Source organism: Aplosporella prunicola (genome assembly GCF_010093885.1).
Source record: "Aplosporella prunicola CBS 121167 unplaced genomic scaffold K452scaffold_16, whole genome shotgun sequence".
NCBI lineage: Eukaryota > Fungi > Ascomycota > Dothideomycetes > Botryosphaeriales > Aplosporellaceae > Aplosporella > Aplosporella prunicola.
In genome coordinates, this window is record NW_022983544.1 from 844,840 (window position 1) to 866,526 (window position 21,687).

The 21,687-nt window shown below is 58.5% G+C and overlaps 8 protein-coding genes across 8 annotated transcripts; 5 read left to right on the forward strand and 3 right to left on the reverse strand.

Moving 5' to 3' along the window:
• Positions 1-284: 284 nt before the first annotated feature.
• Positions 285-4,029, reverse strand: K452DRAFT_230307 (uncharacterized protein; the record flags this gene model as incomplete). The annotated part of the gene is made up of 2 exons (XM_033537086.1): positions 285-2,598; positions 3,998-4,029. Coding segments are annotated over 2 exons (2,346 nt in total), but the record flags the coding sequence as incomplete, so codon positions are not given.
• An 896-nt stretch (positions 4,030-4,925) lies between these two features.
• Positions 4,926-8,147, reverse strand: K452DRAFT_299493 (uncharacterized protein; the record flags this gene model as incomplete). Its single annotated transcript, XM_033542229.1, has 5 exons — positions 4,926-5,306; positions 5,366-5,471; positions 5,545-5,806; positions 5,879-7,980; positions 8,068-8,147. 5 exons carry the CDS (start codon positions 8,145-8,147, stop codon positions 4,926-4,928), a joined length of 2,931 nt encoding a protein of 976 aa, XP_033396501.1.
• Positions 8,148-8,367: 220 nt separating this feature from the next.
• K452DRAFT_299494 (uncharacterized protein) lies at positions 8,368-10,551 on the forward strand (the record flags this gene model as incomplete). Its single annotated transcript, XM_033542230.1, has 1 exon — positions 8,368-10,551. One exon carries the CDS (start codon positions 8,368-8,370, stop codon positions 10,549-10,551), a length of 2,184 nt encoding a protein of 727 aa, XP_033396502.1.
• A 436-nt stretch (positions 10,552-10,987) lies between these two features.
• On the reverse strand, positions 10,988-12,346 carry K452DRAFT_230005 (uncharacterized protein; the record flags this gene model as incomplete). Its single annotated transcript, XM_033537070.1, has 3 exons — positions 10,988-11,177; positions 11,271-11,721; positions 11,818-12,346. The coding sequence occupies 3 exons, from the start codon at positions 12,344-12,346 to the stop codon at positions 10,988-10,990; spliced, it is 1,170 nt and encodes a 389-aa protein (XP_033396503.1).
• A 208-nt stretch (positions 12,347-12,554) lies between these two features.
• On the forward strand, positions 12,555-13,534 carry K452DRAFT_319656 (uncharacterized protein). Its single transcript, XM_033544253.1, has 2 exons — positions 12,555-12,893; positions 13,008-13,534. The coding sequence occupies exons 1-2, from the start codon at positions 12,567-12,569 to the stop codon at positions 13,191-13,193; spliced, it is 513 nt and encodes a 170-aa protein (XP_033396504.1). The 5' UTR covers positions 12,555-12,566; the 3' UTR covers positions 13,194-13,534.
• Positions 13,535-15,152: 1,618 nt separating this feature from the next.
• On the forward strand, positions 15,153-15,707 carry K452DRAFT_309887 (uncharacterized protein; the record flags this gene model as incomplete). The annotated part of the gene is made up of 2 exons (XM_033543282.1): positions 15,153-15,408; positions 15,478-15,707. 2 exons carry the CDS (start codon positions 15,153-15,155, stop codon positions 15,705-15,707), a joined length of 486 nt encoding a protein of 161 aa, XP_033396505.1.
• Positions 15,708-17,890: 2,183 nt separating this feature from the next.
• K452DRAFT_252693 (uncharacterized protein) lies at positions 17,891-19,030 on the forward strand. Its single transcript, XM_033538257.1, has 4 exons — positions 17,891-18,287; positions 18,345-18,371; positions 18,423-18,532; positions 18,608-19,030. The coding sequence occupies exons 1-4, from the start codon at positions 17,993-17,995 to the stop codon at positions 18,833-18,835; spliced, it is 660 nt and encodes a 219-aa protein (XP_033396506.1). The 5' UTR covers positions 17,891-17,992; the 3' UTR covers positions 18,836-19,030.
• Positions 19,031-19,301: 271 nt separating this feature from the next.
• On the forward strand, positions 19,302-21,351 carry K452DRAFT_359788 (uncharacterized protein). Its single transcript, XM_033546298.1, has 2 exons — positions 19,302-21,061; positions 21,113-21,351. Exons 1-2 carry the CDS (start codon positions 19,621-19,623, stop codon positions 21,256-21,258), a joined length of 1,587 nt encoding a protein of 528 aa, XP_033396507.1. The 5' UTR covers positions 19,302-19,620; the 3' UTR covers positions 21,259-21,351.
• Positions 21,352-21,687: the final 336 nt, after the last annotated feature.

Below are 21,687 nucleotides of genomic sequence, written 5' to 3' on the forward strand. Positions count from 1 at the left end.
CTACACACTACACACTATATCCCCACCGTCGAGCTCCCTAGCCCTATATCCCTACCCTTATCCATCCATCTATCTAACCTAGTCCGTCTAGTCTAGTCCATTACCAAAACACTTATGCAGGTAGGCTACCGCCCCCGCCGCCGTCGTCGTCCATGTCCGTCCGTCCGTCCGTCATGAAATGAAATGAAATGAAACGCCCCTAGGTATTCCCGTCCGTACCGGAACATCCATCCATCCATCCATCGATTCTGCTTGTTGGGGAAAGCGAAAGAGGAAAAAGAACCTTAGGGAGAGGTGAAAGAGGAAGAAGAAAAAGAGGTAAGCGCAATAAACCCACCCACCATACCCAAACCCAAACCCCAACGCCACGCTCCACCCAAAAGCCCACACACCCATCCAAACCCAACCCACCCCTCCCCCCAAGCCAGCACAGCAAAATGCCCCCCCACAACCGGGCGCGCCCTAAACGCATGGCCAGCCGGACTCGGCCTGCCCGCGCCCTCCCCACTCACAAAGAAGCGATCGCAAAAGGGCACCCCCTCGCCCATCCCACTCGCCAGATAAGCATGCACGTCGTCCAGAAACGCCTTTCTTGCCGCGCCGCGCCGCCCCTCGGGGTCTGCCGCCCCGCAGAAAAACATCCAGTTCGAGCTGCCGTAGTCGCCGCGCGAATCGATGGGCAGGCCGCGCGCTGACGCGGGCAGGGCGGCGTGTTTGGCCGCGTAGGCGCGCGCTTGCTTGGCGTGGACTTCGGGCGCGAAGGTGCTGAGGTTGAGGAGTGTGTCTGGGTACAGATTGAACATCAGGCCCCACGTCGCCGGCTCGTGGTACGCGAGGAGGAGGTGCGAGCTGTCGTCTGAGAGGCCGTACTCCTTGCTCGCGATCGCGGCCGCCATGGCCCGCGCCCCCTGCGCCGCGCTGGCGTTGGCGTACATGTGCGCGTGCGCGTTCAGCGCCACGGCCGCCTTGACGGCGAGGTTCGTCTGGTTCGCGAGCTTGCCGGCGCCGTCGTTGGTCGCGAGCTGGGCCGAGGGCCGCAGCCCGTTGGCGCGCAGGTAGCTTGCGTACCCGTCCAGCAGCGCGCGGTACTGCGTCCCTAAGGCCTTGGAGCCCGTCGCCCGCTGGTGCATGTATGCGAGAATCAGCAAATTCCCCGTCGACTCCAGCGGCATCTGCTCCGAGCGGCCGTTGTCGTGGCCCGCCGCGCGCGGGTACCCGCCGTTCTGGTAGGCGCGGTCGCCCAGGTCGTGCACGGCCCAGGGGTGCGGCCAGCCGGGGGCGTTGTTCTGCTTCTTGTTCTTGTTCGTGTTGTCGACGGCGGCGCGGCTGAGCCGGCTCATCTCGAGGTACTGGAGGATGGGGCGCAGCAGCAGCTGGATGTACCCCGGCGAGAGCCAGTAGAAGAAGGGAATGGCCGGGAAGATGATGTCGAGCGTCTGGATGTCGCCGTTGCTCGATATCTCCTTCATCCACGCCGTCGCGTTGCCCGCGTCTAGCGTGTCGGCCGGCACTGTCACGTCCACGGCCCCCAGCACCTGCCGCACCGACAGCGTCGTGATGTGCGAGTAGTTGGCGCCGCCCGTCGCCACCGACGCGTCGTGGACCCTGCGATCGAGCCGTTTGCACGTCTCCTGCGTCTTTTCCAGTGCGCCAAACGCGTCCGCCACGGCCGTCACCGTGTCCGCCCGCTGCGGGTACCGCGTCTTGTAGTAGGGCGCGTAGTCGGTGCCGTAGAAGCGCACCGCCAGGTCGCGCACCATGGCCACGCCAAACGTCACGTTCGTCGCCTTTGCTGCGTCCAGCCGGCCCAGCGCGTGCGCGTACGCCGACACGGGCGTCCCCGAGCTGTTCCACTTGGGCACCGGCGCCGCCAGCTCGTCCAGCGTGCCGTTTTGCACAAACTGCTTGCGCACGTCGTCCTCTTTGCCAAAGGCCATGGTCATGGCGCCGTCGTCCTTGGCATGGCTGGCGTACAACACCTGCCCCCACGCGGCCATGTTGTTCTTCTCCTGGTACACATTGCCCCGGCGCGTCGACTCCCAGGTCCACACGTGCGTCCTGCCCTGGTTCGCGCGGGTCAGCGTAAACGCCGGGTCCGTGTCGGGCAGCGGGCCGAGCCACTTGTTGTCAATGTCCGAGTAGACGCTAACGTCGGGATGTCTCGGGACCTTGTGGGGATCGACCAGGGCAGCCGAGACAGTCAGGAAGCTGAGCGGCAGGCTCTGCTGCACCAGGCTGGCCGCGTCCGCGCCCACAAACGCCGGCGACAGAAAGTCCAGCGAGAAGCGCACGCCCCCGGCCTCGACGGCAAACGCCGTCCGCGTCGACGTGTACTCGCCGCCGACGACCTTGGCTGCCTCGACGTCGACGTCGTCGCCCGCCAGCTCCGGCGTCCCGAACAGGCTGTACGCCTTGCCGTCGACGCGCGCGAGCACCGCCCACCCCAGCGGCTGCCCGGTCCAGAAGTGCGCCTGCGCCCGGGGCAGCGTCTTGGCGGCGCGCGCGCCCGGCACCCACGCCGAGAGGTAGGGGTTGCGCACGGCGAGCGGGTACGCGGGCGGCACGAGGGGCGTGAAGCCCGGTTTGAATGCGGGCTGGCTGGGGGGAGGCGGGGCGTGGTGCCGGCGCGAGAGGACGACGCTCAGCGTGATGGTGAGGATGACGCACGCCATCAGCAGCAGGGCGATGGCCGAGGCGGCGACGAGACGCCAGCGCGGCGGCACGCGGTTCAAGGGGAAGAAGTCGAGGGCCGGCTTGGATTTGCTCGGGGCGGAGGCTGAGGCGGCGTCATCATGGTGTTTGTTGATGGGTCCGTCGGAGACGGAAGCGGAGGCGGCGTCGGGAGTGTTTGGGGCCGTCGCGGCTTCGGGCATTGCGAGAGAGAGAGAGAGAGAAAACAAACAGCAGGTTCATTGGAAACCGTTCATGAACTATCTAGGTACCCCGTACTTGTATCATCGGCGCGTGGCATCCCGGCAGTCATGAAACAAGAACGCTGCCAGCCTAATTTTAGCGCGCGCATTCTCCCCTCGTGCTCCAGTGAGGTCGTGCCGATAACTAAAAAAAAAAGAGAAAGTAAAGATATTTCCCCTCTGGTCCGTTCCACCCCTCGACGATCATCGAGGCGCAGCGGCGGCGTTGCTGTTGCTGTTGCTGTTGTTATTGTTGTTGTTATTGTTGTCGTTTGCCGTTGGCACCGCCCATCTCCCGGCGCATCGTGGGCGCGATGGTGTTGGCGGGCGATCAGGTACGGTCAGCCGTGGTGGGGGCGATACGACGTCGCTTGCTTGCTTTTGCACGCGCGGCGGCCACTCGTTCGGCAGCAATGACATGTTCCTCCTCCTCCTCCTGTTGTTTGTTTTGACCACGACCTGCCCTTCTGGAAAAGCTGGATACGAGGCTCCGCAATCACCAGCGACATCAGGATCGGCGCGCCCCAAGCCGGTTTGCGTTACAGAGGCCGCGTCGACTTGCACAACCACTACTACCGCTGACGGCACTCCCGCTGTTCGTCGTTTGTCGTTTGTCGTCATCCGGCGAGCCAATCACATCACCACCTACTACCTATGGATTCCGCCCAGGCCTCCGACCCGGACATTGCTCCCACAACAACACCAACACCCGTTGATCCCCACACGCACCCTCACCCACGCCCACCCCCAAACCCGCAAACCCAGTCCTCGCTCTTCTGTCTCCCCGCCGAACTCCGCAACGCCATCTACACCTACGCCCTCACTCCCTCCCCGCGCCCACCCACCGACACTCCCCCCACCGCAGCCGTATCTCTTCCGCAAACCTGCCGCCTCGTCCACGCGGAAACGGCGCTCCTAGTCCTCCACCTCAACCCCGTCACCCGCACCCTGCTGCGCCACCCCTCCGCCGACGCGGCCGCATTCGCCCGCCACCTGGCCCCCGAGCAGCGCAAGGCCGTCACGCTGCGCCTGGTCGCGGACCCGGCGAGGCGGGACTGGAGCCTGCATCACCTGTACTGGTGGACGCGGCCGCGCATCCGCTCAACCACAGCAAACACAACAAGCACCGGCCTCGCAGCCCTGCACCCCGGCCCCCCCGCCCTGCACCTAACGCTGTATTTCACGTCGCCCACGCCCCCCTACTGGGCACAGCACGTGCTGGCGCCCCTGCACGAAACCATCGCCCACCTACCGGCACACACGGCCTCGCTCACCCTCGAAGTGCGCACGCAGCCCGCCCGCCGCCGCGAGCTCTGCGCCCTGCTTGCTGGCGAGGCGGGGCCGCTGGGCGAGACGTGGAGCGCGGGGCGGCTGGTGCGTGTGCGTGGCGGCGGTGAAAGCGGCGGGAATGGGGGTGGGGTGGAGGGGCGGGAGGGGCGTAAAGGTGCGCGGGAGGCGCGTGAAGGGGAAGGGGGACGTGCTGCGTGTAAAGACGGGGAGGAGGACGACGACGCAGACCCCGACTGCGGCTGCGACGTCGTCCCCGCGCCCCCCGTGCCAGAGTACCCGCGCAACGGCGCCGGCCGCGACGAGTGGCGCGAGTGGATGGGCGTGAGCGTGAGCGCGGGTGTGAATGCGGGTGCGGGCGTGAGCGCAGGCGCAGCTGCCTGGGCAAGAGCGGCACGGGGGACGCGGGCGGCGGGGGCGCCGAGGCCGTTGGCGCGGGGCGCGTGCTGCGATGCGGGGAGGGATGAGCTGGTGGGCGTGAGGGTGCGGTGGCGAAGGGTTGGTGTGGAGGGTGGTGGTGGTGATGGTGATGGTGATGGTGGTGCGTGAAGAGGATAGACTGAGACTAAGATAGAGGAGGATGTGTGTATGTATGTATGTATGTATGTATGTATGTATAGACAGGGTGGGATAGAGCGGACCTACCTTACCTAGGCGAAGGAGGATAGATAGACATGGCCATATTAGAATAGAAGATACATCCCACCTACCTACCTACCTACCTACCTAAACAACAGCAAACCCCTCCTCATCCAGCAGCGTCCCCTCCCGCCAACTCTCCCCCACCCACCCCACACGCACAACCCTAGGCACGCGCGCCCGTCCCGCTATCCGCGCCCGCAGCTCCCGCGCCCGCTCCCGCTCCTCTACAACCACGTGCGTGACTTCAGCATTGTCCACGCTGCGCGCTACCGCCCCGCCTGCAAACGCGACTGTGGTGGCTGCGAGCGAGAGCTCTGTGCCTGCTTCTGTGCCGGCCGTGTCGACGTACACTTTGAGCCCGCGGAAGAGCCAGCCGCGGAGCTGGTCGTCGTCGTCTTCGTTTCCGAGCAGGTCCTGCGCGTCCAGCGTGCCTTTGTACTCGTTGTCGGGCATGGATTTGAGGATCTGAGTGCGTTAGCTTGAGAACGTAACCATAGGTAAAAGGTTGGTGATTGTGCCCCTACCTCGCGCAGTTCATCCATCCCAACATCCCGCGCGTAGCTGTCGCCGTGCTCGTCGACGTTGCCGTCAATCTGCACGGGGTCGTCCGCCGAGACGTGGTAGATGTGCCTTGGAGCCGTGTCGTGTCAGCGAGCGGTCTACGAAACAACCAACAAACAAACAAAAAACTTGCAAAACGCACCTCTCTTCATACGGCAGCAGCAAGCTCGGCCGCCCAATGTCCGTCTCGGCCTGCTTGACGCACTCGAGCACCCACGCCGGCCGCACAATCGTGCAGCTCCCCTTCTTCACCAGCGACGCCACCGAGACGAGCCGCCGGTCCGCGACGCACAGCACCTTTGCTGCCGCGGCGTGCGTCTGCACGAGCTTGCCGCCGTTTTCTTTGACGATGCGCTCCAGCTCGGCTTTGGTCGTCTTGGGCTTGAGGCACTCGCTCATGATGACTGCAGCAGCGCGGGTTAGGACGGTCGACTCCTGCAAGGTAGGCGCAAGCAAGCAGTCAGTCAGTCACTTACAGAACGTGAGGCCCTCGAACACCTTGGTGTGCGGCCCAGCATACGGCGTCCTGACGACGTCGTCCGCACCCACAACCGTGAGCGGCTTCTTCTTCGCCCGCTTCAGCCGCTGCCGCCGCCCGTCGTCTACCTTGAACTTCTTGTCCGCCCGATCCTTCTCGGCATTGTTCTTCAGGTCCATGAACCCCTGGATCGACAACGCGTCCTTCCACCCTTTGTCCGTCCGCAGCTTCTTGTACCGCGGGAACCGGAGCGTCAGCCCCATGCGGAACTGGTCCGTGGGCCCGACAGAAGCCGCCTTGACCGACAGGACGACCGAATGGCACGGCTTGATCCACACGTCGGGCCGCTCGTACTGCCTCTCGCCGCCGCCGAGCTCAATGTACTCGGTCGGCGGCCTCTTGGCGTCCCACTTCTCCCACTTGTCGTCCGTGTGGTGTCGGATGGCAGCGTAGTCTGCAGCCGTCATGCCACCGCCTACTTTGAAGAACGAAAAACACTTCATCGGATTCGCGCCCTGGTCGATCTGGTTTTGGTCCACGCGGAGACCACACAGGAAGCTCGACAGCCTTCCGCCGCGATGGCCAGAGCCGTAGTACCCGCCAATCACGACGCAGTCGAGGTCTTCGCCAAACTCCGTCATGTACTCTGGCTTCACCTTGATCCAGTCGTCATTGCGCTGATTGAGCTTGTACATTGAGCGAGGGCTCTTGATGACCAGGCCTTCAGACGCCTCGGCAACGACTTGCCGAAGAAGCGGCTCGATGTCTGCCGCGCTGCGTGCTTTTGTGTAGCTGTGGATTTCGAGCCTGCGATTGACCGAGTTAATGCTTGCTTCAAGCGCCCGCCTCCGGTCGCGAAGCGTGTAATTGGTGAGTGGCTGGTCATTGAGGTAAAGGCAGTCGAAGACACGATACAGCGGCCTTTGCCCGCTCGAGAACGGATTCTGTTGCTGTGCTAAAGCTGCCGTCTTCAGTGTTCCGAAGGGGACCATTGCGTCTTGCTCCATGTCCCAAGTGATCATCTCGCCATCGAGAATTATGTTACGCACTCCATCGCTGAAAGCGTCCTTAAGATGCCGGGTGAGCGCGCTGTTCTCGTCTAGGATCCCTGTTCCGTACAGGTAGGTGTAGTCTTTGGCTTTGCGGGACCAAAAGCTGAAGCGTTTGCCGCCGGGCACAGCATCATCCTCAATCATGTGCAACTGCATGCGCTCACCGTCAAGTTTTTCCTCAATCCAAAACTCGTCGTCATCCTCTGTTGGCTTCATTCTAGCCACCATCTTCTCAAACGAATGCATCTGGAAAGCAGCGAGCTGCGGTTGGAAGCACTGCATGAGATTGATTCCACGCTCGTCCCCGTCTAGGCGGATCGCGGGATCGTATAGCTCCCAGCAGACTCTCCGCAAGCTCGAAGACACGTTGAACAGGTTTTCCGCGTCTGGGTGCCAGATGGCGAAGATGGTCCTCTCGGTTGCTCCGACCTTCATTTGGCGGAGGATGATCCGAATCAGCCACATCAACTCCTCGGCGTTCATCCGTTTATAGAACTCGCGGAAGATAGGGAGTTGCTCCTCTTCCTTTGAAGCAGCCGAGAGCAAGTCAAGCTTCTCGTTGACTTCGGCAATGGACATGTTGCCGGGCTTGGTGAGGATGGGCCTCTTCGAAATGACCTCGAAGCATCGACCGGCAAAGTCACCCGCCATGACAGAGTGCGTCGTGTGCCCCGGCAGCTTCCAGTTGAGCAGGTTGAAGCCATCCTCCGAGTCCTTGTCGATGCGGAGGATGCGCACGAGAAGCTTACCAATGGCCTTTTCCTTGAGGCCATACATGGCACGGTCGCGGTCTTTCTCGGGGATGATGAGCCGGAAGGCCGGGTAGATGTCGTTGCCGACGTCTCTGCGCCATCTTGAAATGAAACGCTCGACGATTTTACGACGGACCTCGTTTGGCGTGAGGGAGGATCCGACGGGGCCTAGTTTCTTGCGTGCAATGGCACGACCAGTGGGCTTTTTCTTGTTTTCATTGAGGGGATTGAAGAGGGTGAGAAAGAGGTCACGGAAGGGGAATGTTTTGGAGTGATTGTGTGGCCGATTTGGGTATCTGGGGAATGTCAGTGCTCGGCACGCGTGCATAGGTGCGGAGTGGGACGGACGGATGCAAGAGTGACGCTGGTAGGTAGAGACGTACTTTTCGTCGAGTTCGTCCAGGGTCAAGGGGCCGTGGGCGTACTGGCTCAGCTCTTCCTCGGCAGCCTCACGGGAGCGCATGGTGGTGGTGATCTGGGTAGGTAGTGGTGAGAAGACGTAGGTACCTAGGCAGCAGATACGCCAGAACGCCAAGGCACGTGACTGGAGTTTCAGCCTTGTCGCCTCGTCGCCTCGTCGCCTCAGGCCGGCACAGCCAAAATGGAGCAGCTCCACCCTTGTTAATCTATTTGGCAGGCGCGGTACATCATCCTCTGCCCCAAATGCCTCGCCCGATGGTTCCATGACGGCCGTCACCCTCTCCCCGATGCCCCCTCCCGCTCAGCGCCCCGCCGAGACCACCGTTCCGCACAACACCCGCGACGCTGCGCTCCGGGGCGCTTCTGCGGCCTTTGCGAAACCCCCGACCAAGCCCAAGCCCGCCCTCAACACCTACAGCGGCAGCAATGGTGCCCTGGCCGCCGCCAAGCGATCCACCACTCCTCAGCAGCCTGCCCGGATACAGCGCCAGGAGACGGGCAATAGCGTCCGCAGCACCACCGCCCACAACAACAGCAACAACAGCAACAACACCCTCTCCCCGCGCAGTGCGGGCCCGCTCGGGGTGCCCAGCTCCCCCGGCACGCGCGCGCGCTCGCCCTCGATACTGGCCGCGTCGCTAGCAGCCGCTCGACACACTCCCGCCCCTTCCGAAAACACGGACACCAAGGCCCGCAGCAGCACCGTTGCCAGCCGCCAGAGCAGCAGCAGATCCACCGATTCGACGCCGGGTCGCGGGGCTGCAGACGACACCAAGGCCAGATACGGAATGGACAAGAAGGCCCTCACGCCCACGCGCTCGCCCAAGGGCAGCGTCGTGGCGAAGACTCCGGAGACGACGGACGCGACGTCCATCCAGCCCACGACGAACCTCGTCAAGATGTTCGAGCAGAACAATGACGCGCCGAGCAAGAGCCCCAGGCCTAGTCCAAAGCCCAGTCCCAAACCCAAACCGATCCTCGGGCCCGTCCTCACGTCGCGCGGGCCCGCTCCGGAGATCAAGTCACCCAAACCACAACGGAACATAACGCCGCAGTTCGCGGCTGCGCCCTCGTACGGGGCACTTCAGGAGGCGCCGCCGCCCAAGGCGCAACGTCCTGTCAGCGCTGGCGAGGGCGAAGCGCGGCGCGTCGTCTCTGACAAGCCGCGGCCGAAGCCGAAACCTGCCGCGTTGTCGGGCGAGGTCCCCACGAAAGGGCGCGTCGCGTCGTCGCAATCTGCGATGAAACCGACGCTCCCGCCTATACCTGCTAAGAAGAAGGCCCCAGACTACGATGCGTCGCGGCGCAAGAGCGACGTCCCGCCGCCGCGGAAAGCAGACGATGCTGACAGCGACGACTCCGAGGCGTACGCCTCCGCCCCGGAGACCAAAGCTGACGAGACCAAGGAGAAGCCCTCGGTGCCACCCCCACGCAAGAAAGGAGTCACCAAGCCCGCGCCAGCAGACACGGCAGTCATCACGACCATCACCAACGCGCCCGCAGTGCCTCCACCGCGCCGCGCCGGACAGAAGCCCGCACTCCCTGAACGCACGACTCAGCAGCCCTCCAAGCCGGTCGCTCCGCCGCCCCCACGACGTCGCTCCCACTCCGACGCCGGGCATGCGAAGGCCCCGCCGCCGACGCTCCCGTCCACGAGCTCGACGTATAAGCGCGGCTCGCTCAAGCTGCTGCAGCCGCACATGACGGGAGACGGCCTCGCAAACGCAATGGTCGGGGCGGCGCTCGCCTCCTCGCAGGGGACATCGCCAGCCTCCACATCTGCAGGACCGCCGCTACCGCCGCCGCGCAAGGGAGAGCAGCACCATCACCATCTCCTCCCCCACGGCCATCACAAGAACCCCCTACACGCGCTCCCGCTTACCTCACGCACGCCCAGCCCACCCAAGCGTACGGGCGCAAACGGCACGCCGCTCCTGCGGCCGACGCTGCGCAAGCAGCCAAGCAGCAGCAGCGAGGACAGCGACTCGGGCCGCGACACAAAGCACAAGCGCAAGCGGCACCTGGGCCCGAAGGCGCCGAACCGGCACGCCGAGGGCGCGCGGCGCCGGTGGCGGGACTCGGTGACGCCGCGCGAGAAGAAGCGGTACGAGGGCGTGTGGGCGGCAAACAAGGGGCTGTGTCTGGAGATGGTGTATCCTCGGTGCGGGTTAAAGGCCGAGGACGAAGGGAGGGGCTTGGAAGACGAGGTTGTAGGCGCGGTCGTAAGGGACATTTGGGGCCGCTCGCGGCTGCCGGCTGGAGTGCTTCAGGAGGTTTGGGACCTGGTGGATGAGAGGGGGGTGGGGCGGTTGAGAAGGGAGGAGTTTGTGGTCGGCATGTGGTTGGTGGATCAGGCTTTGAAGGGTCGGAAGCTGCCGGTTAAGGTGCAGGAGAGCGTGTGGAGGAGCGTGACGGGGGCGGGGGTGAAGATTCGGGTGAGGAAATAGTGGGTGTACTGGCAGGGGAAGAGGGGGAGTGCTTGGATGGAATGGCGTTGTATTGGGGGGTGGGTGGTTGTTTTGCTTTCTCGCTGCTTTTTTCTCTTCTTATTTCTCTTCTTCTTCTTCTTCTTCTGTTGTTGTTGGCTATCCGCGTCTTGCCGTCTTATACGTTTTTTGGTTCGTTTCGATTCGTTTCATTTCGCTCTGCTTCATTTCACTCCCCCCTTCCTTCCATTCTTCCTCCCTCCCACCGCTGCAGCCGACACACACACACACTCCCCCCGTAGCTAGACGCTAGGTATTCGTCCCCACCCACGCACGGTCTGCCGCAGAGATAGATACCCCCTACTACATAGACAGAGCAGAGCAGCCGCCGCGCGCGGCTCTTATCGACTCGTTTGTTTGGAGCAGAGCGCCCATGCCACCCCCCATCTACCCCCATCTACGCCCTCGTCTCTGCCCCCGCAGTCCCCCCCGCAGCAGCACCACCACCGCCACCGCCAACCTGCCGCCCCACGTCCCGCGCAAACGTCGCGAGCGCCCACAGCGGCCCGCTGAAATCCATGTCGTACCAGTAGTTGACGGCGCAGCAGATGCCTTCGTCGGAGGTCGATTGGGACACTTTGTGGTACCTACACACACATTAGCATCAACACCCACATAAACAACATCCACCTCCCCATCCACCACAAAAACAGGAAAGAAAATGGAAGCACACGACGCACCATAACGCAGGCAAATACAACATGTCCCCCGGCTCCAGCGTGACGTGCATGGCTGGCGCGCACTCCGCGAACGCGTTCGCGCTGCTGTAGGAGGGGCTATCGGGGTCGAGGGTCGGCCATAGGACTTTTGCGGGTGGGTCGTCGCGCTGGGGGACTAGTTTTTTGACTTCACTCCCGTCCTCAGGCACATACGTCGCGGCGATAGCCTCGCGCTCGGCCACGGCCGCGGCCGCCAGCGCCGGCAGCAGCGCAAAGTGCTTGCGCCCGCACACCTGCACGTACACGTTCTCGTAGTTGTCGCGGTGCAGCGCGGTTGTCGAGCGCGCGTTTCCGAGCCAGAAGTTCACGGCGTCGGGGCCTTGGGGCTGCGCCAGCGCTATCCGCGCGAACGGCACCGACGCCGGCACGTCCTCTGCTAGCGCGAGGTACTCGTTGCGCAGGTTGTCGTTTTCTGCGTGTACGGGCCTTTTGTTAGGGTGGGTGTGGAAGAGGGAGTGGAAGAGGCGGTTTGGGGGGTTTTGGGGTTGGGGATGGGGTATGTACGCACGCGTCTGCGCATAGCGCACCACGTCCGGATCTGTCCCGTGCAGCTCCTGCTCAGCAATGCGCCGCAAGACGTCGGCAAAGGGCTCGCGCGTCTCGAAGGGCTTGACGAAGAGCAGCTCGCCGCTGCCCACCGGGTCGCGGACCAGCGCGTCGGCGTTGCCTGCCGGCGTCATGGCCACGTTGACCGCCGCGCTGCCCATCACCGAGCTCAGGTACGCGGCGTCCCATTTGCGCACGGCGGGCCAGTCGGCTGCCCCGCCCCGCACTACGAACGGCCGGTTCCGCGCGACGTAGCGCAGGAATTCGAGTGGTGATGGCTCCGTGGTTAGCGTGTCGATGTGCGTGGCGTTGAGCTCGTGGTATGTCGTTATGAGGTCTGTGGTAGGGACGGAGTTGGTTAATCTGTTGTTCTTTTCATTGCCGTTATTCTCGCCTCTCTGTGGTAATTCCTTGCTCTTGATATATCTTATGGTGTGATGTGAGTGGGACGGACGGGGCTGAACGACCTCGTACAGACTCGGCGACAGCATCTTCCTGGGATGCCATGGTGCCGCGGACGCAGACGCGTGTGGATATGGATTGTTTAGTTTGCTACAGAAAAAGAGAGGCAGAGAAAGTATCAACAGCGCCAGCCTCTCGTGATGCCGCGCTCTGCCCGCAGTCGGCCCGGCGCGTCATCGCGCATCCCCGCGTCTTCCATTCCAACCTCACCCACGCACCCCTCCCACAGCGCCACAGCGACACGACGCAATGCCATCCCCGCGCCTCGCTCTCACGCCCGTCGGCCTGCTCGTGCGCACCTTCAACCTCGCCCTCCTAGCGCACACCTTCGCGACCCACGCCTACACCGTCAAGCCCACGTACGGCGCGTCCATGGTGCCGACCATGGCCCCCATCGGCGACGCCGTCCTCATCGACAAGACCAAGCGCCGCGGCCGCGGCATCACAGTCGGCGACCTCGTCAGCTTCGACCAGCCGTTCCGCCTCGACCGCGGCGTCATCAAGCGCGTCATCGGCATGCCCGGCGACTTTGTCCTGCGCGATACCCCGGGCAAGGGCGAGGGCATGATGGTGCAGGTGCGTCGCTATGCCAGTAGCGGTGGTGGTGGTGGTGGTGGTAGTGGTGGTTGAGAGGCCGCGACAGAGAATATACCAGGCTGATGTCTCCTCCGTGCTCTCTTCTTCATGCAGGTCCCCCAAGGCCACTGCTTCGTCGCCGGCGATAACCAGCTCCACTCGCGCGACTCGCGCATCTTTGGCCCTGTGCCGCTGGCGCTGGTGCGCGGCCAGGTCGTCGCCCGCGTCTTTCCCTTTTCCAGTATTGGCTGGTTCCGGAACGGGCTCCAGGAGCCGGTGGACAATTGGGAGGAGGAGTAGGGTCGTGAGAGCTTGAAGGGCACGATTGAGAGTGCGGTAAATGGGACATGGGTAAGCTACTGGAGGTAGGGCCGGCATGGTAAGCGCAATTGGCGCGAGCTGCCGTTTGTGGTAGGCGTGCTGCGTGATATACGTACGCTGACTGACCTGGCAGTGCAGTATGTGCGCACGCGCTTGAGGATTAGATTGTGAGACTAAATAGATACTGCTGTAGAGTAGGTACGCCCGCGTAAGCGCGACGTGATAGTCGTTCACGGTAGTCGGTAGCAGTGCAGTAGATACGCTCACCGAGGACGCACGCTAGCTACCATTATAAGCCCAATCGGTAGTTCACATAGCACGAACAGAAATTACGAGTCAAGTGGTATACTAGCCACTGTAAATGTGCTGGGGAAGCTGCCCTTACTGTGCCGGTGAGTTTAGGGGGCCTTGGGGCCCGACTTTTTGCTGGGAGGCTTGTTAATATACATTTGTTGTTTTCGCTTTTGTTTTCTCGCTGACGGCTGGTATAGTCTATCAACGTTCTGCCTTCGCTGTAAGTAAGCTGATTTGTAGTAAGATTATACTGAGTTTGTTATCCGGATGGCAAAAGCAAAACAGCACTGCGGTGATTAGGAATTAGCATACAAAATTCTAGCGGCATAAAAAGTATGCACATTTGCACATGCCACGTCTTTGCCGTTCAGAGCCTGGGCCAACAACCAGCTGGCTGTACGGTAATTACGCAAGAAGCAAAACTAAAAACCAGACAGAGAATCAAGCCAGCGGCGAGCGAAAGAGCGGCATGAAAAGTGAGGAGAACGGAGGGCGGAGTGTATTAGGAGTGCAGGTATAGCAGTGAAATCGAGTAGGAGGCGTTCCCGGTAGGAACCGGAGAGGCAGTAGGGCGGTCAGGGAGGAAGCACCCATACCTGCGGGCTTGCAGGGTGAGAGGGTTGCGGCAGGATCGGCATGTTGTCTCTAATACTTTCAGAGCAACCCGAGTCCTCCTAGAAGGAGTACTCTTCGTTCGGTCTCGCAGGTTCGTAAGCAGTAGACTGTTTCCTAGTACAATTACGCGTGTAGCTCTATTATAAACATTTCCTATCTGATTGTCCTGTTTTCTGCTTTCCTCCCTCCCAGAAACATGTGTTGAATCCTCTGTGCCGTTCCACCCCACACCCCCCACCGACCTGTCCTGCCCTTTTACACCCGAATCCCGACTCGGCCCTTCTCACTACATCTCCATCCTCCTACGCGATATCCTGCCCTTTTACAGCAGAAGAAATCAAAGTAAGGGCTCAGGATTCGCAAAAATTAGGTGTTCATGTATAACATGACATCTTGTCAAATAAGCAGTTGATGCCGATGCTTACGCAATTTGGTTTCTATATTAAGAGAATGGCTATATACATGCATGCATATACCTGCAGAAGAAAAAGAAAACTGAAATCAACCCTCGCATTCCTATATGGCTGCGGGAGAAAAAGGAAATCCAAACCAGCAATCCCTTGTAACGTAACGTCGTTCACCTATAAACGAACCTGACCGTTAAGAGAATCACGCTAAGCAGAGGGCGGAAAAGAACGCATTAAGTTCTGATTGGTAAAACTCGCTGAACTGTGAGGGTCTTTTATGGCTTATAAACTTTATAGGCGCCGTATAATTGTACCACCCCTTTTGGATATTCCTACCACCCCCCACCGCCGCCTGCCTAATTAGGTAAAGCGCCCGGCAGAAAGCGATTCTCGTGCCTCACGCTCGCGCGCGTAAGCGCTTCCGCATCCTCCTCCGCGTATTACCTACGGCTCCAGTTAACGTGCCCCCCCTTCTCGCTGTAGAGCCCCCCCACCCCTCACCACCGCCTGCCTAATTAGGTATCGCTCCGGCAGAAAGTTGCCTTCGCGCGACTTCGTGATATCGCGACTTCGCAACAACGTATCCTCTCCACAACGCCTCTTCGCGGCCACCCACGCCACCATGGACCTTGCCGCTCCGCCAGAGAGCGTTCACCCAACGCTTCAAGCTGCCAGAGATGTGATCAAAGCTTTCTCGAAGGAACACAGATACGCGCTAAGTAACAAAGGCACAAAGTCCACTAAAAAGGGTGTGCCGAAGAAGCTACGCCTCCGCTGCGACAGAGCGGGCACCCACATCTCCAATGCCCACGTCCGCAACACAGGCACATGGAGGACTAACTATTCCTTTCAACTCGTCGTTCGCCGCCAGGAGAATAGTACATAGAAAGTTGAAGCTCCTGCAGACGCTCCTCCACACAATCATAAGCTATTTTTATCGCCAATAGCTCACCCATATTACCGCAAGATAACTGCCGAGCAGCAGCAGCAGATTAATACTCTCGGTGCTACTAGTCGCCCTAGACAGATCCGTGCTCAATTATTAAGCGAAGACCCGAACAGTTTAATAACTAGCTCTAATATTAAGAACCACCAGGCAAAGATAAGACGACTACGCCTTGATAGCCTCACTACTACACAACGAATAGCTAAGGACCTCGAAGAAGACCCTAATTAGGTATCTAAGCTACAGCGGGACTCGGATAATAACGCCCATCTCTTCTTCTTCGCACACAAGAGAGCTCTCGCCCTTCAACAGCGCTAGGGCGACGTCGTAATAATAGACTACACGTATAATTCGAACAGCGAGAAAGTACCTCTACTACATATTATAGGAGTTACTCCCATAGGCCGTAGGTATACTATTACCTTCTACCTACTAGCGAAGGAAAGTAAAGCTAAATATCTCTAGGCAATTAAACGTCTTTCGCGGGTTATAAAGAAGCCTTCAGTCTTCGTTACTAACTATAAATTAGCGTTGAAAAATACTCTCAAGACTTACTACAGCGACGTTCCACAACAGCTCTATACATAGCACATTACTAAGAACGTCGGCAGCAAGATCAGGCAGGCCTAGGCACATCAACCTAATCCAGATATAGAGACTACAGAGGATAGCGAAGATATCGAGCAGCAGCGGACGGCATATACACGTCGCTTTCAACACCTTACTAGTACTCCCACGCCTACAGAATAGGATACTCGCTGGGAGTCCTTTCAGAACGACTACGCGGAGAAGGAGGACTTTGTTAGTTATATTAGAACACAATAAGTCCCTTTTAAGGAGCAGTAGTACCGGGCATAGACTACTTATAACCTCAATTTTAGTATTCGGTATATACTACGTGCTATACCATTAAAAACAGCTAACTACACAGTATTACATCTATCGCAGAAGGTACCCATAGCCGTGCTAAGCTATTCCTCAATCACCAGAGGCAGAACCTACTTACGCTCGTTGAGCGTCTCCTTCAAGCAATAAAGAACGAGTAGCAGGATATTAAGTATAAGGAGGCACAGATATTCGCCCGGCCGCAGAACCGGCATCTTCCGGAGCCCCTATTCAAGCTACTAATTCGGCGTATGTTCCCGAAGGCGCTTAATCTACTAGCCAATCAGCTACGGAAGCTCAGGACGAAGGACTACAACGAGCACTATTACCATAGCCAATTTAAAGATACAATAGGCTTGCCAGAAAGATTCTGAAGGTTCAAATTCGTGGTGTCGCTGGATGCAGAGACCTGGCTCTTGATATCCTGGAGACCGTCTCTCATGTTGGTCTGGACATGATCGATATCATTACGTGTATGCTTGAGAATGTTTCTGAAAACCAGGTCATTTTGTCTATATTATATGTTAGTATACGGCCGAAACATGGGGAGAATGTATGTTTCCTTACCTTCCCGTCAGTGATAATGCTACCACAAGGGTCATTTTATGTCGCTCAAGTTCTTGAGACATATCCTTGATCTTTTTATCGCTCAAGGCCCACGATGTGTGTTTCTTCAAATGCGAAAACCATCCTTCGCCAGCTGCAGCAACAAACCCGTCGGTGGTTTATTGCAACTTTTCCAGGGATTTCCTACAATCTTCCAAAACAGGTTTCCACTGTGCCAGATCCCGGTCATCGTAAGTTGCCGAGGGCGAGGCACTGAACTCCGCTATGTAGGCTTGTACTGCCGTCACGACTTCAGCCAGGTGTTTGAGTTCGGAAAGCAGGTCGCTGATGTTGCGCGGCGCAGTATGAATCTTGGATAGGTGGTCGTAAAGACCGACACTAGTCTTGAAGATGACATCGGCCAAACCAATCACGGCAAAGGCATTAGCGGCAGTGGATAATGTAGCCATTCTAGGACGTCTGGCCCTTGAAGTAGAAACAGAGTAGGAGTAGACGATGAAGGCAGTTGAATGTGAGTTGAAGAGATGCGAACGAGGCAAGAGGGAAGAACGCGATCAGCCAAGCCACGCTCAGCCTCGCAGCACAGCCTACCTCCAAAACGCCATCATGTATGCACGGCAAGGCTGCAGAGGTGTCACGGGCTGGTCGGCATGATACTAGCCAATGAGGAGTGTAGACTTCATTGCCGACAGAGCTGAGACCAGCCACCGGAGCTACGGCAACTCCTCTGAATGTAAGCGGTCTGCCTCGTCCGCCCGAGAAAACGCTGTACCGCATGAAGGAGAATCGTTCAGCTTGTCAAAGTGTTGATGGTTTGCACAGACCAGGAAGAAGGTGAGGGCAAAGTGCCGGGTAGACTTTGTGTGCCGCTTGACTTAGGTAAGCAACATGTCAAAACCAACCAGGGTCCAGTGGGGGCCCGGAGGCCGCGGTTTTCGGGGCCTTTCTGAAATCAGTTGGCAGGGCTGGGCAGATCCCAACGCGCTCTCAGCCTTCTCCCTTTCGCGCGTGCTGCGCTGTCAACAACCCGCCGTGTGGTCGCAAATTCATCCTCGCCCTCCACCATGCTGTCCGTCCGCGCGCTCAGCTTCATCGCGGCCATCGCGGCACTTCTCTTCCCTATTTACACCTACCTGGAGGCCAATCTCGAGTCCTTTTATGTCTTCGACACGGCGGAGCTGCACGGCCTCTCCAAGCGCGCCATTGAGGCGCATGGCAACGACACGAGGGCCATTGTGAGCTACATTGTGGGCGAGCTGTCGCAGAAGGACGGCGTGCACCCGTATGTGAACCTCGACGAGGAATGGGTCTTCAACAACGCCGGCGGCGCAATGGGTGCCATGTACATCATCCATGCTAGTGAGTTTGGTTCTGGCCATGGGCGTTGAGAAGAATGATTTACGAACATCAGACAAGGCATTACCGAGTACCTTATTATCTTTGGTATATATTCCCCTGCACATCCCTATAGCTTTACGAGGCTAAGAACAACAGGTACCGCTATCGGCACTGAGGGCCACACCGGCCGCCACACGGCCGACGACTACTTCCACATCCTGACCGGTACCCAACTTGCCTATGTCCCTGGCGAGTACGAGCCCGAGGTACGTTAAACGGGCAAGGATCTGCTTGACACCTATTCCTGTACTCCAGAGGATCGCATTCTCACCGCTTGACAGGTCTACCCTCCCGGCAGTGTTCACCACCTCCACCGTGGCACCGTCAAGCAGTACAAGATGGATAGCTCCTGCTTCGCACTGGAGTACGCCAGGGGCTGGATCCCGCCCATGCTGGGCTTCGGCTACGCCGACACATTTACCAGCACGCTGGACTTCCCGACATTGTGGGCGACTACAAGGATTACGGGTAGGGAGATGATCATGAATCTCTTCAGGGGAAAGATTTAAGGCAGTTATGGGCATAATTCTGGATTGTATAAGGCTGAAGCGAGCAGCTCGCGAAGCTCTCGCACGGAACATACGGACATGATTGCGCGTGCAGTTTGGAAAACGGTGGGGGAGGATGACTTGACTGTTACGACCTTTGGAGACCAACGATAAATATCTTAATCGCATTTTAGAGAAAAGCAGTAAAGACACAACTTCAAAATCGTTCGAGTTGGTTATGACTAATGTCGTTTGGGAGTAGTACGTAGTGCCGGTAGGCGGCTCTGCGGGAGTTGCGGAAAGCCGGTCGATCATATCCTAGTAAGGACCCTTTTCCAAGCCCCCAAATTAGAAGCTCACACTCCTTAAACAGTTGAACAACCTGCCCCCACTCTCGCCCCAAGGCCGAACGCACTATTTCTAGAAATATCGTTCTGTCGGAGTTGACTTGGTCTGCTGGCTCGCTTAGCATGCAGCGCGATCTCCGGGTTTTGCGGTCCAGTTTCCGTCCCTGATCACCGATTCAGCCAGGGTAAGTCTCCGTTCTTTCCTAAAGCAGGTGGTTCAGCCGTTTTGCCGTTGCCGAAGTCACGTCGTCTCCCTGGCCGATCTCTGGCGGACGCAATCAAACACGATGACTTGACAGGGCAGTGGGCGGCTCGACTCAGATCTCGCCGGATCCCGAGCTTGCCGACGGCAGATGTACAAATAGTGAATGCCCCGCGATGCCAAAGAAGTATAGGAGCTGCGTGTCCTGCTCTGGACTGTTCCCCTTCAGTTGAGAAGACGTCACTAGTCTGTTCAAAATGGCCACTCTTTCCGGGCTTGCCGCCGTCTCATTCTTTATCACTTCTGCTTTCGCTTCTGGGTACGCACCTGTCAAGGTCACGTGCCCGTCTACTCAACTCGTTCGAGAGGCCTCCAACGGTGTCTCTTCTGCCGAACTAGAGTACATTGCAGCGCGTAAAAATATCGCTGACACTGCGCTCTCGTCTTGGCTTACCAAGACCAACCCGGCTTACGAAAATGTCTCCAATTTTCCTACTCTCGGGCTGACTAGCAGCGGCGGAGGCCTTCGAGCACTGCTATGCGGCGCTGGAGTAGTCCAAGGAATGGATGGCCGCGACGGAAATTACTCAACTTCCGGACTTTACCAGGCTCTTACATACCACGCTGGCCTTTCTGGCGGCTCGTGGCTTCTGTCGTCTATTGCTGGGAACGACTGGCCAACTGTTTCTTCTCTGCGCGACGATCTCTGGACCAAGGCTTTCGAGGAGACACTCTTTTTCGCCGACGGATTGCTGGGATCTTTGGCGATTAACGGAGACCTTTTGGCCAAACATATTGCTGGTTTCCCTCCTACTCTCACTGATCCCTGGGGACGTCTTCTTTCGTACCAACTCCTTCAGGGAGAAGATGGCGGTGTGGCCAAGACACTCTCCGGATTAAGAGACTCGGAAAACTTCACCTCCTACAACGTCCCCTTTCCCATTATTCAAGCGCGAGGAGTTAAAACTTTCGAGGGTGCCTGCGATCCTACCCAAAACTCAACTATTTACGAGTTTACGCCTTACGAATTCGGGTCTTGGGACGAGGGCGTTGCCGCATTTGTGAAGACGGAATACCTCGGATCTAGCCTGACAAATGGCAAACCGACTAAGAACTCTTCTTGCATCACCAACTACGACAACCTCGGATATGTTTTCGGAACTTCGAGTTCGCTCTTTAACCAAATCTGCAGTCCACTCACGGTCAACAACAGCGACATTGGCCAACACCTGTCAGGCTTCCTTCTCGAGGTACACGAAATCGTCACGAGAGATGTCTTCGCTCCTTATCCGAACCCGTTCTATAAGTACGACACGGCCTCTTTCGTGGCGGAACAGGAGGAGCTGGCCTTGGTCGACGGCGGTGAAATTATGCAAAACAACCCTATCTGGCCGATGCTGCACCGCGACATTGATGTCCTCTTCGTCAATGACAACTCTGCAGACACCGACTTCAATTGGCCCAACGGTAGCGAGATGGTCTCCACGTACAACATTGCAAAGGAGGCTGGCCTTGCGCGCATGCCTGAAATCCCTAGCACCGAGACGTTTGTTTCCGAGGGCCTCAACGTGCGCCCGACCTTCTTTGGCTGCAACGATACCAACGTCATGACGATTGTGTATTTGCCGAATGCGGAATACGATCATGCGAGCAACACGACGACTTTGACACTTAAATATCTGGCAGAACAGACAGAAGGTGAGATGAATGGAACATCATCTGTGAAAACAACTTACTGACAAGTCATAGCTATCATCGGAAACAACGTCCAAGTCGTGACGCAAGGAGAGGAGCCGGAATGGGCAGGCTGCCTTGCCTGTGGTATTATGGCCAAGACAAACCAGGACCTACCGGAAGAGTGCACGAGCTGTCTCAACAAGTACTGTTACAACTGATGGCCGCGCCGCATTTGCAGGAGTTTAGAAAAGTCATGGGAATTACGGGCATAGAATCAATAGATAATATCGTAATTCGACGCCTTACCCGTCAAACACCCATTTAACCAGAGTGCGGAATAGTCTAGTCAGACTACGGGGTCATTCTAGACTATGCAAATGGTTCTTGATTAGGCACGACCCGGTCGTAGTCGGGTCGTAGACCGCAATATTTACAAAGTAGCCTTTCCATGCGAGGGTACAATGCCAAGTGGTCGATACCAGAAAAGCCTTCACCTACTAAGTTAACACGTTGTATTCTCCTGCTTTACTTAGGCCATATTTCAAACTATGTTTTGCCCGGATAAGCCCGACCAAACTAGGTCGGGTCGTGATATTTTAGGTACGACCTGTCTTCGACCGGCATGAACCTCTGGACGGACTACATTT

What these genes read in the sequence shown, in the direction of transcription:
- K452DRAFT_252693 (XM_033538257.1), top strand. Translation starts at nt 17,993, where the DNA reads ATGCTGTCCGTCCGCGCGCTCAGCTTCATCGCGGCCATCGCGGCACTT. An exon ending in CGAGTACCTTATTATCTTTG is followed by an intron (nt 18,372 to 18,422) that starts GTATATATTCCC and finishes TAAGAACAACAG; the next exon opens with GTACCGCTATCGGCACTGAG. An exon ending in CTGGCGAGTACGAGCCCGAG is followed by an intron (nt 18,533 to 18,607) that starts GTACGTTAAACG and finishes ACCGCTTGACAG; the next exon opens with GTCTACCCTCCCGGCAGTGT.
- K452DRAFT_359788 (XM_033546298.1), top strand. Translation starts at nt 19,621, where the DNA reads ATGGCCACTCTTTCCGGGCTTGCCGCCGTCTCATTCTTTATCACTTCT. An exon ending in TCTGGCAGAACAGACAGAAG is followed by an intron (nt 21,062 to 21,112) that starts GTGAGATGAATG and finishes GACAAGTCATAG; the next exon opens with CTATCATCGGAAACAACGTC.
- K452DRAFT_319656 (XM_033544253.1), top strand. Translation starts at nt 12,567, where the DNA reads ATGCCATCCCCGCGCCTCGCTCTCACGCCCGTCGGCCTGCTCGTGCGC. An exon ending in GCGAGGGCATGATGGTGCAG is followed by an intron (nt 12,894 to 13,007) that starts GTGCGTCGCTAT and finishes TTCTTCATGCAG; the next exon opens with GTCCCCCAAGGCCACTGCTT.